The sequence below is a fragment of the Typha latifolia genome, chromosome 4 (genome assembly GCF_019914945.1).
Source record: "Typha latifolia isolate L0001 chromosome 4, TyphaL0001v2, whole genome shotgun sequence".
NCBI lineage: Eukaryota > Viridiplantae > Streptophyta > Magnoliopsida > Poales > Typhaceae > Typha > Typha latifolia.
Window position 1 is genome coordinate 15267619 of NC_133089.1, and position 27048 is coordinate 15294666.

Genomic DNA, 27048 nt, shown 5'->3' on the forward strand with positions numbered 1-27048 from the left:
CGTTTTTACGCACGAATCCCGCGTGCCGAGTCGTATGCCAGGGGTGTTACGATATATGCCAGAGTGGCCCAGTTGTGGTGTGATGGAACTTTATGCTAATGTGAAAGGAAATGATACACTGTGGCAAAATTTTCTCGTATGTCTAATGGTGAAATAATGAACCACCCATGTCTTCTTTTTTTTTTTTTTTTTTAATTATTTTAGCTAAATTGTCCTGAAAACCATCTAATTGTTTTTTTTTTCTTTTTTAAGAAGAAAGGCGTTGATCTAGAATCTAGTCTGCTTGTGTTAACCAGATCGTTACATCGATTGATAAAAAAAAAATTGTAAGTAGGAGGTGATTTGAAATTTTATTTTTCCCCACTATAGCCGCTCCCGTCGCTTTACCAAAAGAACATCTTAGAGAGGAAATAATTTTATTTCTATCCAAATTTAGTTGATGCATTCCCTTTTGGCATTTCCTTCTTTCCTTAAACCCAGACAGACAGAGAGAGAGAGAGAGGTTAGCCCACACTCACAGCTACAAGTCTCTTGCCTCTATTCTGCTATGCGATAGAAGAGGAAGAAAGGGGGGTAGCAAAAGTTTGATCCTTTAATGGGTGTCTCTCTCCATCTCATCGTCTGACCGGCCAACCAAGTAGCGAATCTTACAATCTTTTGCTCTCTTGGGTGTTCGCCATTAGTCCTTGTGTTCCAGTGAAGAATGGAGACGAAAAAAGGAGTAGCTGTTCTGCTCCTAATGGCCATTTTGCTTCATGGCGTCTGCCTCGTTTCTGCCGCTTCTCCAGCAAGTGGGTACCTCCTCCTGCTTCGTCTTTTCCCTGCATTCCTCTGTTTGAGTCTTGTTTGGGCTCAACCTATTTGTTTTCCTGTAGGAATAGCAAGTGGGTTCTTATCCAATGTGCTTTCTGCTCTCTTCAAGTGGCTGTGGTCGCTGAAATCTACCACGAAGACTGGTTTGGCTTCTTTGATCGCTATTTCTTGCAGTTTTCTTCATGCCGAGTGATTTGGTCATTGAGTTAGTTTGCAATTGCAGCGATTTCTGCGCGACCCATGATGAAATTTGAGGGTGGGTATACTGTGGAGACGGTGTTCGATGGGAGTAAGCTTGGAATCGAGCCTTATTCTGTGGAGGTGACTCCAAGTGGGGAGCTTCTAGTTTTGGATTCGGAGAACAGTAATATCTATAAGATTTCTCTGCCATTGTCCAAATGTGAGTTGCTTTCTCAATATAAATCCTATTAAAATTTTCCGAAATCTGCAATAATAGTTCAACTTACTTGTAAGCTGGCATATTTCTTGTTTGATCTTAGTTAGGGTAGAAGTGCAATCTATTGATGATCGTGTAGTGATACTGTTTCTTTAGTGAGTTGCTACTCTAGCACCAGGGCATTGTTTCCTGAGGTAGATTATATATATATATATAGCTGTTCACCTTTTAGACCTGGTTTACCTAGGGTAAGGTACTAACGTTTAGTGCTTTCTTTCATTTTTCTTTTTCCTATATTTTGTTCTTTCTAATATTTTGAGTGGATGCTATTTCCTAAGATTCTAAGCTTCAAATCATCATATTGTGTCTCACTAGTTTCTTATAGCATTTGTTTTGCATAACAAATTATGTGTAACTATCTAGAATCAGTGATTTTAGAGTTCAAAACATCATTTTAGCATCATCAAATTTTTTTTTCTCTTCATTTTCCTTTGTCTTTAAAGTCAGGTAATTCATCCCTTGTGCTTCCTTTCCATCCTCTGTTTTTCTTTCTTTCCATCTTTTTTGCTTCCTATTAATTAATTCCCATAGCATATGCCATATGGTTCCATCCTCTATTATTTGAGCAATACAACTCCTTTCTCTTAAGAATTCAAACTTTGCCGACTTTGGAGCTTCATCGTACTTTGCTAACTTAATCTACTACAGGTATATTATTTCTCATTTATTATGCCTACTTTGTTTATCTCTATTACTTCCATTAATTTTATCTGGATTCTGGAAGCTCTTGTAGGCTTCAACCTTTTTTTTCCCTAAGTCATTGCAAAATAAAGTTTTCTGGATCTTAATTGAGTTTCTCTGGTTAAACCCATATATTATCTAACTATTTATAAAATTGCAGACAACAGGCCTAAGCTTGTTGCTGGTTCACTGGAAGGGTATGCTGGTCATGTAGATGGAAAGCCACGAGAAGCAAGGATGAACCATCCAATGGGATTTTCAGTGGATGATGGAGGGAATATCTATGTCGCAGACACTATGAACATGGCAATTAGGAAAATCAGTGATGCAGGTAAACTAAAACTGAAAAGCTCTGATATATACCGCATAGGGCCCGGTTTGCTTCTTTGGCACTTGTGCAAGTATCCCTCTAGGATTGAGTGGCATGCAACTCATCAAAGTGTTCCTTCTGGTGTTTCATTAGATTTGCTTATTTCTATTTCCAGAAAAAGAGTAAATTTGTTTCTATTTCAGCTTGGGTGTGATCGAACTATCAGTCTCTGAATTGGGCATTCAATAACATAAATGTAGAATGGGAAACAACAAGCAATACTATGATGTTGGTTTTAACTTTTGCTTTTTTGTCTAGGTGTTACGACAATTGCAGGAGGAAAATGGAACGGAGGAAGTCACGTAGATGGGCCAAGTGAAAACGCAAAGTTTTCTACTGATTTTGAAGTTGTTTACATTAGTAGTAGCTGCTCTCTTCTGGTCATAGACAGAGGAAACCATGCAATCCGGGAGATCCAGCTTCATATTGATGACTGTGGATACCAATATGAAAACAGTTTTCCTTTAGGTGTCAATGAGTTCATTTATAGAATCATTTTGCTTCTTCTGTTCTGCTTGTCTTAGACTTTAGGAAACTTCACGGCAGCCAGAATATGGTATTACAGACCTTTATGCCTTTACTTAAATAGTACCTCTTAATCTCATTGGTAAAATGCCTGCAGGAATTGCTGTGCTTCTTGTTGCTGGGTTCATTGGTTACATGCTTGCTTTGCTCCAACGCAAAGTTGGTCTAATGTTCTTATCCACAAATGTAAGTAATATCTTTCCCCTTGTACTGAGGATTGTGAATGGAAGAGTAAAGAGTTGGCAGCTTTTGTCATTTAGAGCTAACTAAAGTCCGACATTAAGTATTAAGCTTGTCTTTCATCTGGCTTGATTGCGTTGCTTGAAGAGGCTGTTACTGCTTTCATAGTGGCGGTGAGAGACCAAAATTAATGAGACAAAATCTTGTCAGTTTGCATCAACTCTCTCCTTTTCAAATTTATGCAAGAAAAGTTCCATTTGGCCTCAGGGAGCTGTGAACAGCAAGGAGAAAACTTAGTACTGTGGTCCTCGGTATTCACATGTAAAATCTTCGAAAAAAGAAAATTGCATATATAAACATCCATTAAATATAATTCTAGTGAAGCACAGTTAGTAATGGTAATTAAGTGGAAACTTTATTCTCTTTTACAGTTATTTACTTCTCATCATGCTCTTTTGAAATATATAAGGCACATTTAGTCTTATTGTATTGGAAATTCTCTTACAGGAATCTCAAACTCATGCAAAACCAAGCATGCCACCTTACCAGAAGCCATTGAGATCATCTCTGAGGCCACCACTAATCCCAGCCGAGGATGAGGCAGCAAAGCAAGAAGACGAAGGCTTTTTCACCTCAGTGGCAAATCTCTTTGGTGGAGCTAGATCATCTATAGTGGAAATCTTTTGTGCAATATTTTCTAGTTCCAGAAAGAAACCACCTGTGAACCAGTATCAGCAGCACCAACGAAGTGCAAACTCTTGGCCAATGCAAGAAACATTTGTCATACCAGATGACGAGCAGCCACCGCCACCAGAGACGAGAACTCCTACCCCACGTAAGACCTATGCCTTCATGTCAAAAGAACCAGAAGTAATCCAAAATCTCCGGCATGGACTCCATTACAATGGGTGGGATGGAAAGCGTCAGCAGCACCTGCAGCAACATCGGCAGTACTCTTCAGGACCACAAACTTATTATGAGAAGAGTTGTGAAACAACTAATGAGATTGTCTTTGGAGCAGTTCAAGAGATGGACAAGGAGCTGCGCAGAGTTGAGATTAAGGCTGTAAACTATGAAGATCCTATCCATCAGCAGTATGGCTTGCGTAATAGGAACAATTACTATGATGACCGCTATACATTTTAGAGACTTTTTTTTTTCTCCTATATGATAAATTTTCTCGGTAACCTTTTATCCTAGTGCTTGTCTGTACAAATGACTTGAGTAACGTAATTTCTGGCTGCTTAAAATGAAAGGCAGAAAGGAGCTTTATCCATGGCTTTTTAAGAGGACTTTTTAATGTCTATTGCAAATATTTGTTGACGTGCGGTAACTGACAAATAGAGTGAACTTGCTCATCTTATGTTGTCCCTACTATGTAAGTTGATAAATCAAACGCAATTTTTTTTCCTTCTTTTCTTGAGAGTATAAAGAAAACTATTAAGACCCTGTCAAAGCAAGAAGTTCCTGATCTAGAAGAGTAGAATCCTGCCAGACCTATATGGCATTCAAAAGGAGTTTGAAAAAAATAACCCATTTAATTTCATTCCATTTCTCAAGATATTTATTGGCAAGTTAACTGGATGCGGTTTTATGTACAACTCGGTCGAATTCGCTTGATGTAAGCTCTTTATATCCGAAGCTTCAAATTTGATCCAATCCCTGATTCGTTACTGGGTGTGTATTGCACCTTTCCAGTTTTAAGGGCAAACTGGAACAGAGGTGGCGGGATTGCTATACACTAACACCAGTATATGAAGGGTTGCTTTTCTCGCTTTCAATTATGACCAGCACTGATTAGCTGATAGCATTGCAAAATCAAGTCTACCAACAACACCCAAATATCAAATCTTTCAGTCGGGCAATTTGGATGCATAAACAATAGTGAGTTTTTCTGTTAGTGGAGAATATGCAACCATGATTGTGCATCACAAGGCTACTTTACAGGTCTAAGATGACCATTCAGTTTGTAAACTTTACAACGATTTACCGATTTAGCAAAACACGCTATTTACAGAAGATAACTTTGTCATCTTGCAATCTTCAGATGGCATTGGCATTGGAAGTGCCTCCTCCTGTTTCCCTTCTGTGATGTTTTGATGCTTTTATGCTGAGAAGGACATCACTGTTTATCCAAGGAAAGCTCAAGAATTGTTTTTTGGTACTATCGTTCGGATTGTAGGTCACATGATACCATGCAGATGCCATCCTTGATGACTCACTGTCCATACAGCAACCCTTGAACCACTCTTCAACCTCCTTTTGCAAGCTCCTAACTCCGACTAAGATTCGGTCCTTCATTTCTCCATATCTCTTCTTATCCCTCTGCAAGTACAGTGATCGGTTGCGCAAATTACCTGTCAGTATCTCATCTTCATGCTCAGCGCCGTAGTAGTTCATCAGCGATGTCAGCTTCTCAGAGTATTGACTATAGAACTCTTCTGCAGCTTCAAGAAAAGCCTCAAAACCTTCAACTTCAAGATCATGGTCGTACACAGATTGAGGGGGTCTTTCAAAACACAAGGTGTCAGAATTTGGGCTCTCAACATGACTGGATGCTGCTCTATATAGTTTCCCCAGAACTCCCTTAGAAGGGTACATGGGCCTATCCCATCTTTCCATGAAATCAGGAAACTCTTTTGGTCTGAGTATTCTAGGCATTTCTGCCGGAGCTCCTGTTTTGGCAAAATCAACAGCCATAGAATGAAGATTTGCCAACTCCAGGCATTTAGGATTACGGGCTTTGTTTGGTTCACTATCTGCATAAACCAAGTGTGTGGTTGATATGACACCAAGGGTGTCGTTAATCATGTATTCAACAAAAAATTTATGAATTTCCTGCAGTGTAGAACATGATTAGGAAGACTGAGAGATATTTTGCAAACATAAATCAGGCAAGAAAATTTTCTATTTTTCAGAGGTCTCTACAGAAACGGTATCCTTTACAATATCAATATGACAAAAGTAAATGAAAATACTAAACATCATACTAGAAGTCAAGAACTCATCCATCAAACTATTATAATTGTTGTGCCATTACGAAGTAACTCAAATAAAAGAACTTAAAGGCAAGTGTTATATGCTTATAATAGCATGCACTAAAGCATAACCCTAACATGCTGTTGCTCAAAAGATTAAGAAGAAAATCAGATAGCACGCACTAAAGCATAACCTAATGCTGTTGCTCAAAAGATTAAGAAGAAAAATAGAAATTACAAAATCATTTTCTTACTTGGTCCTAGTATTGCAAGATGACAGCCTGTTAGGGCTTTCTTAACTCCAACCTCAATCTCAATTACAAAAACCTTAAGAGTAATACGAAGTGAAAGACACAAGTAAACATGAAAGAAGAATGGTCATCAAGAATTATTTGAGTGGCAATATGCTTGTCAAAAGCCAAGTTAGCTATAAGTAATCAAGGTCATTTCAGCTTACAGCAAGATCTTTGTCCAATAATATAACATGTTTACAATAATATAAATACCAAGTAGTCTGGTATGAGTATCTTATGACTTTGTATGCACAGAATTTTGCAAAGTTGGTGGCATCAAACTGTGTTCTATACCCTTCATACTTCCAACATCATGTATATAAGGTTTTGCAAGTTTCTATCTCATAAAAAAAAAATTCTAGGCCACTTTGCAATATCAAAATTAACTATATATGAATCTAAAAGGCAAAGGGGCACAGAGTGCAAATAGACAAAAGATCCAAATTAAACATGCCTCCAGTGTAACATCATGATCCATAATGCGTGGCCTTCTTGCAGTATAGTCCATTGGTGTATCAGCCTTCTCTGGAATAAGTTTTTCATCCCAGCAAATAAAATAGAGGTCACCATCCAAATCTCCACCAGAACATTCATTTGGATGAGGCCTGCATGTACCAACGACTGAAAAATAGTAAGCTTGCAACTTGAAGTCCATAAGAAGTGAATGCTGCTATACTAAAGACATTGACGATCGACACACCAAAATTCTCAATAGACGAATATACAAGTTGACCTGTTTATACACTGTCCTCTCATGTATGATGTAATATATTACTTCCCACAACATGAGCCATGCCAGCCTGCAATTGGCGTGGTATAAGCATTCAGACACTCGAACATTCCAAATATTCCAAAAATAGTTGTGATCATTCCAGGTTTCATGGATATTAACTTTTTGATGTATATAATTCATTTGCTAAGAAAGAATTCTCTGAATCTAAAAGGATTGGAAATATCTAGATGCAGCCAGGATAATCCAGGTTGAGGATCTAAACAATTGAACTCATATACAGAAACATAAGAAAAGAACATTGAATACCTTTTTCTCTCGGTTTATTTTTCCTCCCAACAATTCTTAGAAAATTAATTAGCTTTCTTTCTTCCCACACAACATTGTGTTCCTTTCTTTTGGAATGTCCAGTGTCAACAAAAAGCTAGACGGGAAGTGGGACTTCCCTTGAATTCAAATATTAAATTTTATAGAACCTGGAAGATGGAGTGAGGATACATTATCCATTTCTCTAGTCACAATCCCAACTTTTATGCTTCTTGAGTTCTTGCTACTCTAAGTTTGTGGTTTAAGCAATTCAGACTACCACCTCAACGTAATTAATAATGACCGTAATCGATGAGATTGTTCCATTAGTTCTACGATTTATAGAGGATTAAAGAAACTTCACGAGACTATACCTTTCGCCTTTCTGAGGGAAGATGATGCAATCGACCAGACCCATATCATCCAATTGAAGGTCATAAACAGCTTCGAGTACTCTAATATCGCCAGGATGGAGGCAGGGATTTTTGGTGACCACCACCTTTCCAACAATCACTGCTGTTGTTTGGTCAACTTTTCGAAAGAAAGCTTGATTTTTATCCTCTAGCTCTTCTTTGGTCATTGTTATTCTGATATATACTTGACCATAGTTCAATTTACCTATTTCATCCAAACACCCAATGAGAACTCTGCCTTTTGGAACAAAGATTCGGCATCTACTTCTTATATCAGATAACTGATACTCTCGTTGTGCTTTAAGCAACATTGATAAGTAGGGCTCCGAACAGGGTTCATAGCCTTGCATCAACATTTTTGCAGCAATTCTATTTTCTGCTCCCGTCATCCTTTCCAAGACTGTCAAAGCAAATTCTTTGTTTGTCAGCATTTCGTCTAAAGCATGCATGTGATTTCGCTGCATAGACTCAAATATTTCATCCTCTATCCCTAATGTTGATAGGAGTGAAATGATTTCACGATTCAGAAAGCATGGCTGATAATCACTCCACTTAGTGATGTTGAGCATTGTGCTGTTTGATTCAAATTTTTTCATACTAGGACGCAAAGAAAGCTTCTGAAAGGAGGTTCGGTCAACAGCAATTACTCCTTTGTAACCGCCATACCTTATTTGAAAAGCTGAAGGAATATGAATTAATCCACATTTCTGAGCAACTTGTCTGGCAAGTGCTAAAGAAATTTTACCAATGCCATCTGAAAAGTTATATTTCTTGCCCTCAGTAATGACTTCAATATCTGGAATGATCCTGACATCCCGAGGAGGGACATCTAGTGACGGCAAAGAGGAGCTGAATAGTTGACCCATTCTTGCAGCACATTTAGACACGGAATGAATTTCATTGAATTTACCCATCCACTCTCTGATGCCCTCTGCAGTCACGGTATCATTAGAAGCAAACATCCAAATAGAACTTGAACGAAGTTGACTTGCTGAAAATGCCAAAAACTCAAATTTTTTTGAGCCAATGGATATCCCATCTCTCAGAATAGATAGTATACGACTGTATATTCCTGTTTTATAAGGTTTAGAAAATACTCCTTGTTCTGTTCTAGCTGAAAGTGCGTCAGACGGAAGCTTGCTCCAATCTTCATCAACAAAAGAAACCCTAATAAAGTCAGAAGCATATGCAGAATAATGTTGAACAACATAATTTGATGTTTCAAGTTCCGGGCCCAAGAAGTAAACTTTTGATGGAGTAATAAGAACTCTATGACAACTCATTAAGTTTTCTGGATAAGTGATTTTATTGGAAGACAAAGTATCTTGATTTTTCCTCATGTTGGCTAGCTGCTTTTCAATGAACAGAACAGGCTCATAGCAAGTTGATCCCAACTTGTGCATCTTTGAAAGGATTTTCATTGAAACATCTAAAGATAGTCCACCCAGAATTTTAAACAGATCAGAGTCAACTTGCTTGGCACATAATTTTTGCATTTGTACAAGAGAATTGAGCTGAAAATGTATATCATACATCACAGAATAATCGCTTAGGTAATCAACAACAGGAACTAGTTTTGAAGGACCACGTAGTTCCGCCGCCCAGATTTTTAAATCCCCTAGCTCTGCTGAAAATGGTAGGCTTTTCAGAATATTTGAACCTGATAATCCTTCTCCAAGTTTCAAACAAAGAGAATTAGACCTCCCAATAGAACTATTAAAAGAAAAATCTGGTGTGCGAACCCAAACAAACTCGAAGTCTTCTTTATAGGCATGGTAGCGATCACTTTTAAATTTTGAAGTGATAGTAGGCCCAGAAACTCCACAATAGATTCTTGGAGCATACTTGATCTGGATCATTATAGGTGAAGTAAGGCATAATCAGATCTATAGTAGAACAAAAGAAAATACAGTAAACACAATAAGTAATATAATAGACATGCAAGACAAGTCATATCAAATTCTCTCCTTTAGTCAGTATACACTTCTATTGTCATAAATTTTTACACCAATGAGTATCTACAGCAGAACTATGAACCAGACATTTAGTAGTAGTCCCTTTGTTAGAATTTGAGATACAGATCCAGAATTAATATAATTTCTGTTCAAAAATCTCAAAAAAAAAAATTTGTTAGTCCATCACTTATCTTGATCAGCTACGCACTTGCTTACACAAGCATTGAGCTCAATTTTCACTTACATGCATGAAACATGCGGCTACTACTGATCACAATAATTGCAAAAGATAGTATTAAACCACGGTCAAAAGGACAACAAAAGGAACAATATTTGTAGCACTTAGCTCTATTGAGATTAACTAAAACTGGAAATTTCTAAATATAGAATAGATAAAGCAGAAAACTAACAAAAGGCATGCAAAGTTATAACAAAACAGCATGCAAAGGTTACAGCTAAAAGTCAAATGCAAAATTATAATAATCCAACTTGTGGTTGCTCAGTTTATAGTGGCCCCTTTGCTCTATAAATATCATTTCCCTTATCTTAATCAGCTATACACCTGCTTACACAATACACAAGTACCAAATAAAAATGTTTGTTCAAACCTATGAAACTTGTGGCATAATCCTGAACTCAAACAATTGTGCGAGATGGCATGCAATAACTATCACAATGGAACAAGACGTACGGTATCTATAGCAATTAAGTGTATTGAGAGTACCGAAAGCTGAGACGTTCCCAACTAAACTTAAACTAAATGCACGAGAAAGTACAATAAAACAGAATCAAAGTCTCAACCTGAAATAAGATGGCGTTCGATTCCCCTCCATTTAGCCTACAACCAGAGGTAGCAAAGATATCCCCAAACATGATCTCGAGCTTATACTCCTTTCCACCATCCTCCAAGAAAAGATTCAACCTTCTCCTCTCGGGCATGATCTCCGCCCTCACGCCACTCCAAGATCCGAAAACCTCCATCGACCGCTCCCCAACGAGGTCCCCGGAGAGGAGAACCGCTTCCTCCACGCGATTCCTCGCGTCGGATGCCCTCGCGACGATATCGTCGTTGGATCGCGACACAGCGAGGTGCGCGCGTTGGAATGCGGGGATGCGGTTCTCCTCCGCGAGGCGTAGTGCGAGTTCCGCGGCAGCCGCGGAGTCGAACTGGACGCGGCCGAAGCCGCGGGACTTCCAGTTCCGGCGAGCGGTGGCGATCTCGCAGGCGAAGACGGAGCCCACGGCGGAGTCAAAGAATGCGAACAGCTCGGCGGCGATGGCGGACGGCGGGATGTTGGAGACGCGCACGGTAGCGCGGCCGGCACCGGCCATCGCAGGAGGAGGAGGAGAAGGGTTCTGGGTTTTAGATATTGGGCCTTATTTCGTTGAGATATTTTATAAATAGCCCCCTACATGTTGGTTTATTACAAAACAAAAAGAATTAATTTCACGTCTTTACAATTTGCTCCTCTTTTTAATAGATTATAAGCCCCTAAAACTAATCATAGCCCAGATACTATTTGACCAAGCTTTTGACCGATCTATTAGTACTGATAAAAATAAATACTCTTTTGTTACAGTTATCAAACTATTTATCAAAATATTGTAAACTATAAATGAATGTAAACTAGAAAGTTTTTTTTATGCATCAAGTGTGTGTGTGTGTGTGTGTGTGTGTGTGTGTGTGTGTGTGTGTGTGTGTGTGTGTGTGTGTGGGAGCCTGGGCTACGAGTTATCAATCATAGTGATCTGAGATGTGCATTCTCAAAGCACACATTATCTCTCTCTTCCTCTCAAAGTTTTGATGGTTCCATTGATGAATATTTACTCAGGTGTGCACAGGAGCCAAGAGCGAGGAGCAGTCAAAGTTGGCTGCAAGAAAGGTAAGATACTGTAAAAATGTGGCACCCTGGTAATGAGAATGTATAAACGCAATTTTTCAATAAAGTTCTCAACAATTTCTAGCCTTTTTTATTTCATACTAACATGTTCCATGTTATGCAGTTTTCTCGTATTATCCAGAAGATTGGTTTTCCAATACAGTTTCTGGTACTGATATATTGACATGCTTGTGCACTTTTTTTAAATCTTTAATTCCGATTAATTAAGTTAATGAGACTTCACGATTCAGAATGTCGTTGCCTCCTGTGATATCAACTTTCCCATAAGGCTAGAGTCAATGCAATGTCTCCACCAGACATTCTGCTCCGTAAGTTTTTCCATAATTAATTTAAGATTTTTTCGCTTGCCTTAGCATATTAACGCAAGTGTTCTACATATCTACTTCATTGATTCATGGATTTTGTATGGCGTGTGATTATTTTAGTATGAGCCGGAGCCCGGAGATCTTCCCTGGCCTCATCTACCGGATGAGGGATTCAAAGATCGTGCTTCTTGTCTTTGTTTCAGGATAGATAGTCATCACAGGATCCAAGGTGACTTGAACATATATACTTCTTAAGCAACTACTGCTGTCATCAAGTTCAAATTACAAATTTATTTGATCGTATTCTGATCCATTCTATTTGCTCAGTCAAGGGAGGACACTCACAAAGCTTTTGAGCAGATATACCCTGTGCTTTCAGAGTTCAAGAAAGTTCCTGCAAGAGGTAAACCTGTAGATATCGGATTAGCTAAGACTTATATTTTTGCTTCTAGTTTACATATTCTTTCTAATATCCCAACTCACGTTGATAGAGTTTGTTTCTCTGGCTTTGAGATTTTCTTCTTTTTTTCTTCTTCTCATACATCCATTGGAGTCCTTTGTGCAGCAATAGCATCATAAACGTGGAAACTCTGGATTCAAATGCACACTCTTTTAAGACTGTCAAGTTTGTACATACATCAAAAGAGTCATTCTTGTGCTCAAGATGGTAGACTTTTTTTTATAAGAATAGTTGGAGGCATTGATAAGTTGTTCTTCTTGAACCCGGCCCATTGCTCAGGAGGCCATTTACAATGAGAAACTTTATTTAAACAAGCGGAACGCATTCTGGATACCATCAGTACTCTCGTGATTCGTGTACTTAAGCTAATGAGATATCCTACAACCTGCTGCATGCCTATATTTTGCTGCGAAGTTAATGCTCTAGAAAAGCAAAAGTTAATATGGTCATGGAGTGAGATAATCACACATCCACGTTCCACGTGCGAGCACATGCATGCAGTTAGCTGCCGCAATGCATGTGGCTGCGGCGGCGTGCCAGCGCGACGGGGCTATATATCTGCACGTGCATTTCACACTTTCTTTCTCGAGGACTTGGAGAGCTACCGAGTTACCCCTCTCCCTGCATCTGCATGCCACCGTGACCGTGATCTTCTCTTTGGAATCTGATGGGAATGAGTGAGGAGATCAGAGGAGATCTATAAGAATACTTTTCTTCTTTCTTGTTTTTTTTATTTTTTTATTTTACTAATGATAGAACTGAGAGAGAGAGAGAGATTGCTAGCTTATTTTGGAGAAGGAACGAATGATTAGAGTTTTTTTTAACTAAAATATAAAATATTTACCGACCACAGTTCAAACTATTTTCTGAATTAGTACTATAGTAATTTTAATTATTTCTAGTATACTGAAAAACTGTTAGAAAAATTATTGTAGTAGACAATAAATTTTTTTCATTATTATTTTTATAAAATCACTTTCAGAGAAAGCGATTTATTTTATATAAATCACTTTCAGATCTGAAAGCGATTTATATAGAGAAAATGACTAAAAATCGTTGGACTGGACAATGATTTCACTATAGTACTAGTTTGAGAAATAGTTTAAGTAATATTATATTTTAAATAATATTTTGTACTGTAATAATATTTTGGTCAAAAACTTAGAATAATTACATCTCTGACTTAACGGTTGCCCATTTCATATTGACGAAAAATATTAAATAATTATCCAACAGATAATTAACAAAGAAATTTTTATAGTTAACAAGTTAATATATCACGACGAATAACCTTTATCTATAAAAATAAGCAACAGCTAAAAGTAATTGGCAGCGAAGGAAGGGCAAAAGTACCATACGTGGGCCGGTACTCTCTGTGCTAGCTGTGCGGCCTTATATCAGGTTGTTTCTTTCTCTCTCTTAAACTTTGGATATATATATATATAAAGATACCAAGCAGTGTGGGTCCCTCTCTTTTCTTTCTCTCACTAAAACTTCGAACAGGATGTATAGTTAGAAACCAAATAATATTATAAGGGGAAGATATGTGATGCATGTGCTTCCATGTGCTCGGCCGTTACGTTCCAGCAACAAAACAGCTCAGCAAAAGGCCGAACGCCATCACTCCTCCCTCGTGGTTGTAAGTGTCATCCAACTTCTCCTTTACGTTTCCATGCACATCCTCCCTTCCTTCTCTTCCACGTACACTTTGGCTACTAGCTAGCCACCCATGTTACAAACTATTTACTATTTGGTCCCCCCCCGCCTTACAACCCTTTCAAGAAATTAAAGGAAAAAAGATCAAAAAGAAAAGATAAGATAAGCAGGTGACATTAAAAAAAGAATAAAATTATAATATTTTGTTGTAATGTAACATAGAACTCTGACTATACCTTGCAAATATCATAGATAACAAAAACAATGATAATAATATTTATACTTATAATAATAATAATAATAATAATAATAACTAGCCAGGTGTCATTAAGGGGGAGGCTTTCGATGACTACGAGGATATAGAACTGTGTGAAATCTCTGTCACCACCTTGTAGTAAAATAGAATCGCCGGCCCTGTCTACGTGTCAAAGCTGTCAGACACGTGCGCCTGATACGACGTGTCGTCCACGATTGGGGCCCACGACCTCGCAAAACGACAAACGACACCCCATGCTTTAGAACTTTCTCCCCCTTGGCCATAGCCTTCGTTGGAACCACATGCCTCTCCTCTCTCTTTCATCTCTTTCTCTCTATATATATTATCTTCCTCCCTCTCCTCCACTCTTCTATATACCTTCCTTCTATTCTTCTGTCGTTCCTCTGTCCATTCCTTTTGCCTTCCTACACGATGGAGAGAGCTAACAAAGTCGCGGCCGCCGGCCGACGCCGCAGAGGATCTGCGTTTTTTCTGGCGTCTAAGGTTTGCTCGCGGCGAAAGGAGAGGCGTAATTTTCGCGGGTCGTCGGTGAGGACGAAGGTGATGGAGCTCCGAAGGCTCGTGCCGGGCAGCGAGGAGTTGCCGGCGGAGCAGCTATTCCTGCGCACCGCCGACTATATTTTCAAATTAAGGTTGCAAGTGAATGTGTTGAGAGCTCTTTCCGAGTTGTACATGCCTTGATCTACCAATATTAAACGCCACGTTTCTTGTAGATTTGTCTTATATATATATATATATATATATATATATATATATATATATATATATGTATGTGTTTCATATTTGTCTGTTAGGTATTATAGTTACAGATCATATGTCATATATAAATTTATATGTGAGTTTGGATTTGGTTATTGTTTGTAATATTTGTTTGTTAGACTTAGATCGGATTGTTTTCATTATTTCGAGGTAAACTGAGCCTCGGATATTGTATTTGGCTTCTTTTTTTTTATAGTTCATGAACTTTTATATGTAGACTAAATATATGATTTTTTTCCTAATTTATTTATGTTCTTTACATCTGTTGTTCCAAATAATGGAACCATATTTTGATATAGTTATTGTTTATCTATTCTGCAAGATTATATATGCAAGTTGCATCCAGTGATCATCAAAGTTATTTTCTTTTTCAACCTGTAGTCTTGAAGGATGATGTGATCTTCTAAGTAATTAGAGATGACCAAAAACTTTGTTCTAACTTCTTTACACAACATTCGGACTTGACTCGGTGAAAACAAGAAGCTTAATTAGAGGATTTTTATTTATTTTTTAATCTTTGGTGGCCATCCTTCTACTCGTTTGTTCCTTAATTTATACATAATTTTTTTGATAAATAAATAAATAAATTACACAAATAGTATAGTTTAAAGCATAACAAGCTTGTTAAGATTAGCGTTTCATGCATATCATTTTTTTTAACCTTATAAGAGATTCTAAATTTCTAGTGATCTCAAAGCTTGTTCAACTAATAGTCCGCTTAGGCAGCTGCCTAAGATCTCCGAACCGATTAATAATTTTAACCGCAGATTTAGAGACCCTACATCTAATTTAATAAAGTTGAATTATTTATGAAAGTGAAAGAAACACTCTAATTTTTCTACTTTGTTTATCCAAAATATCACAAAATGATGAACTTTTAATAACATTTTAATTTCATACTTTTCATCTTCTTAAATGCTACTTATGAGTATAATATTTTATACGATATTAATGGGGATAACAAGTGTGATATAAAAAATTAAGTAGTTATTAATTAAGTATTTATTGGTTACAAACTTTCAAAGTCGTAGCATTTTCATATCAAAATATTTTAGGATTTTCATCCATAACTATAAAAAGATTATTTCCGGAGCCTAGAGGAATCTTGGCGGGAATAAGATATGAAATTCTTAAACTACCCCCATTATCTTGTATAATAGCATAGGGATATTACGGTCTTTTTCAGGTTCATTCCCTGATCCGCCGCCTCTAACCCAGTTCAAAATCTAAATTCTGCCCCCCTCTCTCTCTCTCTCTCTCTCTCTCTCTCTAGCTTCTCCATGGAGGACATCCGTCTCGTCTCGCTCTCCGATCTCCTTCGCATCTCTCGTCCTTTCACCGGCGCCGCCTCCCTCCACCTCTCCTCCTCGTCTCATCCGTTCAAAATGACCGACCTCGAAACGTATATCCAGTCTTCCGATCGAAACCCTAGCCCTAGTTCTTTCTCCGCCATCAAGAAGCCCGTTATTCTAACCGGAAAATTCTCTCTTCTCCCGGAGGATTCCGGTCGATGCAGAGGTTGTCAAAACCACTGCCTTTCCTTCTCTGATGGACCCTCCAGGGTTTGCTGTTACGTTCTTGATTTCGATCCTAACGTCCTCGGCAGAGAGATTCATGTGCTGGCTTGGAATTTTGTTCCTCTTAAGGATGGGGCCGATGGAGGAGTCTTAGAAGTGATCAGGTGGTGCTTTTCGGGTAGGGAAGTCGTGTCTGATCGTGAATTCTTGTTGTCGATGCCATCGACATCTTCGTCTCAAGAAACCCATTCAATCTCTTGTGGTCGTGCCTACGGTGTTCTTAGTTCGGTCAGTTCAGTCTTTAACGTCCCTCGTGCGGCACAATCTCGCGGGAATCAGAAGAAATCTCATGCAAATATAGTTCATGGTGGGGACTCTGTTGGGTTTCTTGCTGAGATACTTTCCTGCGAGTGTGATATTTGTAGGAATTATTCATCGCATGTAGGAGGAGACGGTGTACATTCTTTCACCAAGTCAGTATTTGTATATTTTCTTAAACCTACGTCTCTATGGCGGCCCCTACTCTGCAAACTGGTTGGGGGATTAATTTTAGTCTCGGGATTGAAGAAGAAGCTTGTTTTTGTTGGAGGAGAGGAATCCTATGCCATGTTCGTGTCAACAACGAAAACTACAGCGTCTTTATATCCATTACTGGTACAATCTCTACCTTCAGCTGGCATGGTAGAGAAAGCTAGAAATAATGAAAGAGTATATACTGGGGTTGTTGTCGGGATTTACATGAAGGGTGCGGTGATTGAGTTGGATAAAAATGTTTGGCTATTAGTTGATGATACGCAGGTTCTACCGCAGCATTCTATTCGAGTTGGTGCTATTGTATGTGATCTTTCCTGTTCGTACTATTGGAGTGATTCTTATATGCTTTCATAGGTTAATTTGTTGAATGTGTATTAAATCACCTTCAAACACTTCTTGCAGGTTTCTGTTACGAATTTTCATTTAGTTCGTCCAAAATTTGCTTGGACCAGGATAGTACTGCTTGGGACATGTGTTAAAACTAACATTGTTATCAAGTCCTTTTCACTGTCCAACACCAAGTAAAGCAGCTGATTTAATCATGGTTATGTTGATTTTGCTGTCTCTGTACCCTAGGTCTTACAGCTGCTATGATTTTGCAGATGTCATACAAAGACGCAGAGAACAAGCCTCTTGGGGAAGTTCATTGAGTCTCTAACATTATCTGTTAGATTTTGGTAGGTACTTGGAAAACCTTAATCTGGTTCCCTGCTAATCAGATTCATCTAGTTGACATGGTGTAATTAACTTCTTTTTTGTTGGATACCAGGGTATTACTTTTGATCTCATGCTTTAAGGAAAAATTTGGAATGTTTCTATCTGACAAGGAAATTCTGGGCTCAAGACATGTAATTTTGTATTTGGGAGTAGATTTTTGTATGCTGTAGCACTATACCATATAATACTTGCATTGGCATTTTATTTTGTTCTCTGTCAGTTTGTTTTAACTAACAATTAACATGCAAGGCATCAACAGAAGGAAGGATTGGCTCAAATCTATGCTACGAGATATTTATCTTCAGATGCCTTTAAATGCCAGGTGAATTGGTTACTTCTAGTGATTTAAATTAACGTTTTTTAACCTTTTCTTGTTGGTGCCACTAAAATTGTTTTCTTCTTGAACTGACTTATGTTGTACTTGGATTGAGGGCAGTCATCTAATCTTTCAATAATTCTGCTGCTTGTTCTTCATTCTTTGGTTTTGTAATTCCTACTCTGAATTGCTAACAGCAGGGAATGTTTATGAAATTTTGCAAGCATGATCGGTGTACTTATGATGCTGGATCAAGCCTGACACCTCTAAAGCTGGTAAGAATTTCCTCTGTAAATTAATTTTAAATGATTTGAGGGCTTCTAGAACTCCTTTTCTTCATATTACTAAACTCTCTTTCTTGATCAGGTAATACCTCTATCTAATTTTGTCAGCAAATGTGAAGAAATATGGGTGTCAATGCTACCAAAGATACAGGAAGATGCTAAAGAACTTGGAGATACTAACACTTTTAACCATTTCTTCTGTGAAACCACGTCTTATCCTAGTGTTATTAGAAGATTAATACCAAGTGAAAATCTGGGCTTCATTTTAATGGGGAGAATCAAGGTTAGTGACAATTCTTATTATCTCATATATACTACATTTCCATTCTTGGCTTGTTTTCTCTTATTATCTCAACTTTGGAGACTGATTTACTACTTTTACTGAATAATTAAACATACCTTTTGATTTTCTATTTACATCGGTTGATGAGGTTGCTCCTAGGAGAATCTTAGTAAAATGATTGATGATATTAACAAGTAGTTTGCAGATATAAAAGGATGAGAAATCAACCTAGAAAGATCTGATTACATATTGCCGAAAAGATTGCCTTGCATATTTCAAGCCTTGTTCCAGTTCTATGCGAATGAATCCATTGTATGAAGAATATCAACATAGCTTTTAACTTTTTCATCCTGTGATCCATGACCTGCCTCACATTGCTTTTTGTTATGTAAGTTCTCTGCTTGTTTACAGGTTACTGTTCTGGAACACTGTCCCTACTTGGTTCTCTAACATGATTTATGTATCCATCTTTACTCTGTTAGTTTATTTTAAGTTCGCTATTGCAGTCCAAGTTTTGTCTACATTGTGTCTCTTGCTTGATGTTATGAAAATTCAAATGGCCATTGTCGTTCCTCATGATTGCATTTCTCAATTAATGTCTTTGTTCGGTAGATTTGCAGTCACCAACATTTGATGATAAAAACATCATGGTTCCTACTCAAACTTTTATTCATCTGAAGTAATATCTATGATTGGAAGGGGTTTTTTGGGTACTGGGTTTGGTTCTCTCGACATCACTTGAAGTCACACTATCTAAGAAAATGTTATGTATAATGATGAGTCAAAGTAATGAATTTTACACTGCAGTTTCTTGATTTATTTATGTCATAACAAACATAAGAGTGATTTCATATCTATGGTCTTCTTATTTGTGCCCTCAGACCTCTTCATCTTCGGGGAGGTTGCAGTTGGTTGATGCAACAGGAAGTCTAGATGTTGTGATACCAGACCTATTGTCAAATATCAATGAGCAAAGTGTTTATGAGGTAATGTACTATGCCAATTTTACTTTGTTTTCATCTTTTGTATGAAAGTTACTTGATTAATGGCTTAAATTTCTAATAGTATGGTGCTTCATAAATTTATTGCTGTGAGAAATTTTTTCCCTTATGGTGCCCTTTTCTTTTAGAGTCCATAATTTCCTTAAGTTTATGTGAAAGGAAGGAGATGATGGAAATTGGAAAAGACTAGGAGATGATGTGAATTGGAGAAGACTGAAAAAGAGGAGATAAAGGGAATTGAAGATTTAATGAAAAAGACAAAAAAGGGGTCCCGCAATTTTTATGTGGTTAAATCATAAGAGTTTAAATTAATTAGGTTTGGGTTAATGGATTGTGGATGCAAAAGTAGACCCGCAAATCCATTTCACAAGAGTTTAAGTCAAGTGGGTCTGAGCTAATGAGTCGTTGATGCAAAAGCAGCCCCACAGGCTTCTTTTACATGAGTTTAAGTCAATTGAGTTTGGGCTGATTGGTTGTGGATGCAAAGTAGACTCATTTTGGACTCAAACCTACCCATTTCGGCCGAAATTCACTGTTCATACCTGATATCAGTCATTTATCTACTATCAAGCCTTGTTTTGGATTGTGTCTGGCTGATATTTCAAACCATGATATGAAATTGAAGGTTTTTTTTTCTTTTCCTTGTGCTACTTTAACATTTGCATTTCTTTGATCTTGGATTTTTCTGGATTTTATTTGTCTTATACCTAGTTATTACTTATCAGGTATGTTTTAATTTGTAAGATATCAGAGAACATGAACGATTTGGAAAAAAGGCATTAAATTTGATGCAAGGGATCTATATAATCAACAGTAAGTCATGTTCTAATGAAGTGAAAAGGATGACTTTTGCTGCTTATTGTTTCGTATGCTGCTATTTTACATCTGGTAAATGTATAGCGTAGTCCATGGGGTTGAATGCTGCCATATTGGAACTAACAATGACTCAATTTATCTCGTGTTAGATATGAAACTGATCAGTGCTGTCAAGATTCTAGCATGAACTTGTGAGATTTTAAAGTGGATAATTCTTACTCTTTGAGCAGTCTCACCATCTTGTTTTGATGGAAATTTGAATTTTTCGTTTTTCAGGTCAGAGATTACAAGCTTGTCCTGGAAGGTTTGCCAACTCAGCTAGAAAATTTGCGATATCATTTTGGTCAACCTCTATCTTGCAGGAGTATATTCCAACAGTTTGCTTTTAGAAAACAATTAGATGAGATTGCAGTTTATGCCCATTTCTATCTCAGGGACTCAAATTGCCTTCATGTTCCTTCCAGTATTCCTTCCCATCTGGCAAATACCAAGAGTAATGGTGGTGGATTGTTTCACCTGTTGCGCATAACTCACAAATTCCCTGCAAGTGATGATGTATGTATAGCTAATTACTTAGATGTCTACTGCGACCTCCATGTTCTATATAAGTTCATTTGTTGACTCATTTTTTACTTCATTTACTGCTGCAGTTTCAAGATGATCCAAGTCCAACTATGTCAAAGTCCTCTAGTTTGTTTGCTGAGGCTTCGGTCTTCCCTTACGATCTCCTTTTTCCAGATAAAAGTGAATATAATCAACTTGTAGGGGCTTTCCAGGACAAGCTAGATGCGAGTTCTGACTTTATGTATCGCCAAAAGGATCAGGAAATAAAATCGTCTACATCAGAAGAATTTGTTCTCTTATCAAGTAGAGTCTTTCCTACTGATCTAATCAGGAACCTTAAAGCACGTGAAAGGAGATTTTGTCATATTCCTTGTTCTCTTACCTATAAAAACACCAATTTTCGTGGTACTCTAGTGCCTGGCTCCTTATGTCAATCTGATGACAATGCTCTGAGAGATTCAGTTGATAACCAACCTGCTTCGATAATTTTGCTAGAATTTAATTCTGCTAACTTTATCAGGTACCAGGTGAGCTTAGATAACATTTTTTTGTTCGTTTTCTTGGTAAAAGTATTGATGAACTAAATTATATTTTTCAGATTATTTGGCCTTGATATGGTTCTTTTACTGTGCCATAACTGTGTTTTCATCCATCTGCCAGTTGCTTCGCATAGGTGGATACTATCTTGTTAAGTGCTCCAGCGAAGGCCTTCCATGCAATCAAAGGAAGTGTGAATGTTTGCAATGTTCTAAAGCTCTTGTAATTTCTCGAGATAGTTTATGGAGTTTTTCTACCTCTGTCAGTGAGAATAATAATCAAAAAGAGTCATCAGAGAATCACTCTTCTGGAGTTTCTTCTGTCAGAATCAGTGGAAATTCTTCAAGAAAATGCTGCCAGAATGAACTAATACTTTTACATCCTTTGAACCACTTTCATGAAAACTCAGACTTTCATTTGAGTCTATTTTGTGAAGCGGTTGTATCAGTGAAGGAAAAAGTACTGCAACATGCATTGGCCAGGCTTGTTCCTTTTCCAAGTGAAGTATTGAGTACATCATCATGTGTTCAACTTATGATGGCTGAGCTACCAATGCCTGCTGTTTTGCGGGGCTGCAGGCTGGCTCAAGGAGACCTGATATCATTAAATGGAAACATAGAGCATATTCATTTAATTAATTGCAAATCTAGATCTTTTATGAGCCCTAAGTGTTTGGCTGAAAGTGGGAAAAGAACACCCAACTTCTGTATTCATGTAGCAGATGATAATTGTATGGTAAATATCCATTTAAAAATTTTCATCTGTGGCTGGTAAATTAATACCTCATAGCACAGTTTCATTCTTACAGGTGCAAATACGTGGTCATCTGAGTAAGCATGCCTATCCTATTGGGATTGGAGCAGGAGTAAGAGCAACATTTCATCGGGTTCTCATCACATGGTATGGCCCTTATTAGTTACTATTACTTTATTGAAATATGGCTCCTCCATGACCATGACTTCTTTTGTGCTCATAAGGAGAATGCTTTCCAAAATTACCTGCAATGTTCTTGCCTGTTTGGTGACATCTTGGATCATCAACTGTTCAAGTCTTCAAGATATGCTTTTTTACATTTACTTGATATGGGGCTAATATCGTGCTCCTATAGATTTTTAGAGCATTTATAGGGTTGTTAGATGTTTGTGTACGAATTAAGCGTATTAGATTGTTGTTAGTGTTGTTTTGTCAGTAGTTTCTCATTGTTTTAGTTTGTTTTGAATATCATAACTCAGGATTTTAATATTCACATCTTTTTTGGTCAAACTGACATTCCTTTTATTTTCTAGTTGTTCAAAAACATCATGACAACCTTGTAAAGTTGCATGATTTTAAATTACCAATCCTAGGAAAGTTGATATCTTGATGAATTTAGTGTGTAAGAAAAATAATTGCAGGTCAAATGTTGGAAGCAAGGAAAATGGTTTTTAACTGACCATCTTACTCTAAAAGTTTAAGTTGGAGAACGGTAGTTTTATCTTTTTATATTCTAATACTCTCTCCCACTTTTAAGCATTTTAATAGGCTCAAGAAGTAGAATTGTATGGGTGGAGGTTTTATACCGTAAATGACATAGGCTGGCAGGATTTGAACTCAGGAATAGCTGCTCTGATACCTTATGGAAGTTCACACATATATTAGGATCTAGGAAAGTTGAAAACTTGAAATCAACTGTAGTATTTTAGATATCATGCATAATAGTATCGATTGCAAACAATCAGGTAGACACTTGAATACTAGAAATTTGTGGAGTGCCGGTGCCTTCTGCTTTGTCTTCTTCATCGAAATGTTTAGTGGCTTGCAATATGTTGCTGCAATTCTGATGTTGGCTAAAACTCTAACTAGTGAGTTACAACTTCATCACTATGGATGAGACCAACAACAATGACCTCCCATAGTATGGTCTCATCATCAAAATGCTTCTATATGCATTTTCCGTATGGTCTCAAATAAGAAATGCTTGCAATGCTGCAACTTAACCATGTTTGAACTCCAGGTCTTCTAGCAGAAGGCATGAACTGTTACTAACTCCGGTGACTTTTATTGAAATTCACTCCACCAAAGAAGTTGTTAACCAGAAGAAAGAAAAAAGAACTATGCAAGCATCCAGATTCCATTCTCTAAACAAGGCTTCGTCATACAAAGTTTCATTAGGTTTATTCTCACAGCTAATGAGATGCATGGACGATAAGCTCATTCGCTTCCACTGCAGGGTAAGAATTAAGAAGTCCTCTATTTCCGAATCGTATCATTATGCTTGTTTTATTAATGTGAAATTTTGAATTTATGTCTTCCATTTCATGCATGTTTTGTTTGAAACTTTGAATACCTTGGGATAGTGATAGTTGCTAATTGTTCTTATCTTAGAAAATTGACCCCCCTTTTTTCTTCTTGTTCCTCCTGGATGGTTGGCACTCTGCAACGCTGGTGGCACAGGTTGTTATGCCCTGTAAATTGGTGCTTGAAAACTATGTTCATGGCTCCATCAACGTAGAACCAGGCGGACAATGTAGAGTATTAAAAGTCAAGATCCCGATAGCTGGATTTGTTCTGGGTAAGGTATTCCAATGATGTCTAATTGCACTTCTGAGAATTTCAGTCAGTCTGAGTGAGAAAGAACACTTTTTAAAAAATATATGCTCAACTGTTGTAAAACATCTTGAATAAATGTTCACAATGGGAGTCAGTTTTTGGTCTACTATTGTGGGAGATGTAATTCTACTTCCTAAGTTTCTTTTATTTATTTATTTTTACCTATCCTGCATTAGTGTTATATTTGGCATTGAAACACTGAGGTTGCACATTTGTTTTGGTCAATGTCTGTTATGATATCTCTGTCCCCTGTGAGAAAGATTACCGGTTGAAAATATATGCTTAACTGTTTTAAAACATCATGATAGATGGTCACAATGGAGTCAGTTTTTGCTTTATCCTGCATTAGCATAATAGTTGGCATTTAAACACTGAGGTTGCACATTTGCTGTAGTCAATATCTGTCAGACTTGGCAATTGTTCAAATGTTAGAACATTCAAAGATTACACATTTGCTCTTTGGAGGAAGCTTTGCAATTTTGTTGGTTGGTTGGTTGGTCCGGCTGATTAAGAGATAATTATACACTGAACACAACTTACCATTGAGGAGTTTACCAAACTACTGGTGATAGGTTAGCGGAGCAATGTTGGATTGTTTTGGTCAGATTAGAGTTTGATTGAGTTGCGATTCTTGGACATGTATGTTAACTTTAATGCATCCACAGAAACAGATCAGAACATAAACTTTAATCTAACTGCTCCATTGTTGATTGAACATTTGTCACATTAGGAACCAATTTAGTATGCTTAGCTGTTAGTACTCACTTGAGTTCCACAGTAAACCTACAAAGCTGAAATCATCTCAATATTCTTGTTAAAATTTCACTTTCTGCTACAAGGTTGTTGATTTATAGTGTTCTAGTTAGTAGTCCAGGTTCCTTTAAATAAAAAAATTTGAAAGGCTAATTTGTGCTTCCTTGTCATTTCCTATGGAATCTAGCCTTCTCGTCAACAAATAAGATTACCAATAATCACAATCTAAACCTGTCAAAGAAGATAATGAATCTTCATTTCCTATGCTTGAGCAAGTTTGCTATCCCTTTGGATTTTGTCAAATTAGTAGTCTATGTAGAAAAAACCAAGCCTTGTGTTAATTGCTGGTGTTCTTATCTCTGATTGATTATTTGTTTACACAGATGATGGATCATCCTTGTGTTGTTGCTGGGCTGCTGGTGATCAGGCTGAGACATTGCTTAAGCTGCAAGAAAGTGCATGTAAGTACTTGTTTAGCAATCACAAAGTCTCCAGGGGAGAGAGCAGTGGAAACTTGAAGCACAGTGTTGGTCATCATCTAGAGAAAATGCTGAAGAGGCACCAAAAGGTCATTATAAAAAACTATGGGATAACACCTTCCTATGATTCAGATAAAGTCTTAAGCAACTCAGAAGAGAGACTACTCAAGTTTATTATTCTCAAAGCCTGTCAGGGACCCGTTTTTGTGAGTTCTCTCTTTTCTACTTGTATTCATGTATTGGAGAAAATACTCTTCAAATGAACGTATATCCTGCTAATTTAGCCAAAGTAGTAATAATTATCTGTGTCTGAGGATGTTTACCCCACAAATAATCTTAGTGGGTACTGGGTAGAGTATCTACCTTCTTAGGAATGAAATAGTATTAGCAGCAATAGTAGGGCTGTTTTTGCAGGATACAGAGGTCTACCTATTATATTACTCTCTGTCTTTCTAAATTATTTGTCTCCTTTTTGTGGCAGAACATTCTTGGATCACCACTTGATTCAGATGCCTTAAGATCATTAGATGCGGATCTTTTGGAATTCAATGCTGCAATGCAGCCCATGCAGAACTTATGGGTCAAGGAAGTTGCATACATAAATGTTCTGGAAGAGGCTCGGAACATGTTACAAAATATGAGGACCAGGTAGCATCTGTCTTAAAATTGCTTGAGCTTTAGGATTCCTACCTTTTCGTTGAAAATGAATAACTGGAGAAACCGAGGAGACCAGTTTGTGCTTGTGCTTATATTTCATGTAAGCACATTACACGTACTTGTTAATTCCATGGGGTTCACCATCCACATATCGATTAGGACAAATGGTTCGTTATACTTGTTCGTTAAATTTGCAAGTAAATTGATACCTTTTGGATCTCTGTGGAACTTCTTATAGAATTCACAGGCATCTCCTAAAAATGGTTTTCTGCTTAGAAAAACAAAGATCTGGAGGTATGGCATTTTGGTCGTGTGAATGCATTTTCAAGAGAAAAACAACGATCAGATGAGGTTTGCACATCTAGAGCAATTAATTTTAACCTTTGGTGGCTCCTAGTTATGTCTCCGTGGAAATGGAGGTATGAAGATAAAAAAAAAAGAACGTTTGCTGGACATCAGTTGGAATTAACCGATTCCATAATTTCTCTTACTATCCCAGATCCTTGGATCAACTTATTCAAGAAATCAGTTTAATCTTTGAATTTGTCTTCGCAAAGGGAACTTGGATGTCGTAAGAAATGAAGAAATTTTGATGGATTGCAGCTGATCAGCTAGCTAGAATTTTTGCTTCATTACAGAAGGAATATTTGCCAAAAGGCAACAGCTTCTTCAGCATTTGTCTATCGTCAATGCAGATCACAGGTACAAAAGAATACATGTTTGCTTTTCGTCGTTGTGCTTTAATTTAGCTACTTTATTCCCATTCTCAAGGAAAAGTTTTATGGATAGTAGTAAATCCTAGTTTTAACGATCATATACAGGCATAATTTTTTCAGTTTCTCAGGGTATTGTTGAAGTACTTAAAGCAAGCTATCCTCTTCTAGTTTTAACGATAATTGCTGCATAACTTTTTATTCTGGTTAACATTATCTTATCCTTATG

The 27048-nt window shown here is 37.4% G+C and overlaps 3 protein-coding genes and 1 long non-coding RNA gene across 7 annotated transcripts; 3 read left to right on the forward strand and 1 right to left on the reverse strand.

Moving 5' to 3' along the window:
- The first annotated feature begins 81 nt into the window (after positions 1 to 81).
- Positions 82 to 4330, forward strand: LOC140787682 (uncharacterized). The gene is made up of 8 exons (XM_073136744.1): positions 82 to 136; positions 481 to 791; positions 876 to 956; positions 1037 to 1213; positions 2112 to 2282; positions 2580 to 2789; positions 2944 to 3032; positions 3534 to 4330. The coding sequence occupies exons 2-8, from the start codon at positions 704 to 706 to the stop codon at positions 4170 to 4172; spliced, it is 1455 nt and encodes a 484-aa protein (XP_072992845.1). The 5' UTR covers positions 82 to 136; positions 481 to 703; the 3' UTR covers positions 4173 to 4330.
- Positions 4331 to 4851: 521 nt separating this feature from the next.
- On the reverse strand, positions 4852 to 11069 carry LOC140787407 (probable RNA-dependent RNA polymerase 2). Its single transcript, XM_073136308.1, has 4 exons — positions 10503 to 11069; positions 7708 to 9596; positions 6752 to 6902; positions 4852 to 5864 (listed from the first exon to the last, which is right to left on the reverse strand). Exons 1-4 carry the CDS (start codon positions 11031 to 11033, stop codon positions 5070 to 5072), a joined length of 3366 nt encoding a protein of 1121 aa, XP_072992409.1. The 5' UTR covers positions 11034 to 11069; the 3' UTR covers positions 4852 to 5069.
- LOC140787409 (uncharacterized) lies at positions 11013 to 13161 on the forward strand. 2 transcript variants are annotated; one of them, XR_012108846.1, is made up of 6 exons: positions 11013 to 11584; positions 11706 to 11750; positions 11833 to 11910; positions 12028 to 12136; positions 12235 to 12310; positions 12473 to 13161. It is a non-coding gene; the product is annotated as an uncharacterized lncRNA (long non-coding RNA). The 2 variants fall into 2 exon arrangements; XR_012108845.1 differs by having other exon boundaries at positions 12235 to 13161.
- Positions 13162 to 16305: 3144 nt separating this feature from the next.
- On the forward strand, positions 16306 to 26327 carry LOC140786294 (CST complex subunit CTC1). Of its 3 annotated transcripts, none has more exons than XR_012108592.1 (16): positions 16306 to 17410; positions 17513 to 17631; positions 17713 to 17787; positions 17880 to 17958; positions 18087 to 18149; positions 18341 to 18418; positions 18510 to 18710; positions 19592 to 19696; positions 20804 to 21082; positions 21178 to 21618; positions 21752 to 22363; positions 22437 to 22528; positions 23622 to 23838; positions 24062 to 24184; positions 25354 to 25655; positions 25931 to 26327. XR_012108592.1 is itself a non-coding variant. In XM_073134604.1 (16 exons), exons 1-16 carry the CDS (start codon positions 16340 to 16342, stop codon positions 26099 to 26101), a joined length of 4023 nt encoding a protein of 1340 aa, XP_072990705.1. In that variant the 5' UTR covers positions 16306 to 16339; the 3' UTR covers positions 26102 to 26327. The 3 variants fall into 3 exon arrangements, 2 of the variants coding, with proteins under 2 accessions (XP_072990705.1, XP_072990706.1); XM_073134604.1 differs by having other exon boundaries at positions 24062 to 24179; XM_073134605.1 differs by having other exon boundaries at positions 18344 to 18418; positions 24062 to 24179.
- Positions 26328 to 27048: the final 721 nt, after the last annotated feature.

What these genes read in the sequence shown, in the direction of transcription:
- LOC140787682 (XM_073136744.1), top strand. Translation starts at nt 704, where the DNA reads ATGGAGACGAAAAAAGGAGTAGCTGTTCTGCTCCTAATGGCCATTTTG. An exon ending in TTCTGCCGCTTCTCCAGCAA is followed by an intron (nt 792 to 875) that starts GTGGGTACCTCC and finishes GTTTTCCTGTAG; the next exon opens with GAATAGCAAGTGGGTTCTTA. An exon ending in GAAATCTACCACGAAGACTG is followed by an intron (nt 957 to 1,036) that starts GTTTGGCTTCTT and finishes TTGCAATTGCAG; the next exon opens with CGATTTCTGCGCGACCCATG.
- LOC140787407 (XM_073136308.1), bottom strand. Translation starts at nt 11,033, where the DNA reads ATGGCCGGTGCCGGCCGCGCTACCGTGCGCGTCTCCAACATCCCGCCG. An exon ending in TTCCCTCAGAAAGGCGAAAG is followed by an intron (nt 6,903 to 7,707) that starts GTATAGTCTCGT and finishes TGGTACATGCAG; the next exon opens with GCCTCATCCAAATGAATGTT. An exon ending in ATCATGATGTTACACTGGAG is followed by an intron (nt 5,865 to 6,751) that starts GCATGTTTAATT and finishes TCTACACTGCAG; the next exon opens with GAAATTCATAAATTTTTTGT.
- LOC140786294 (XM_073134604.1), top strand. Translation starts at nt 16,340, where the DNA reads ATGGAGGACATCCGTCTCGTCTCGCTCTCCGATCTCCTTCGCATCTCT. An exon ending in TTTTAATGGGGAGAATCAAG is followed by an intron (nt 18,711 to 19,591) that starts GTTAGTGACAAT and finishes TTGTGCCCTCAG; the next exon opens with ACCTCTTCATCTTCGGGGAG. An exon ending in GATAGCTGGATTTGTTCTGG is followed by an intron (nt 24,180 to 25,353) that starts GTAAGGTATTCC and finishes TTGTTTACACAG; the next exon opens with ATGATGGATCATCCTTGTGT.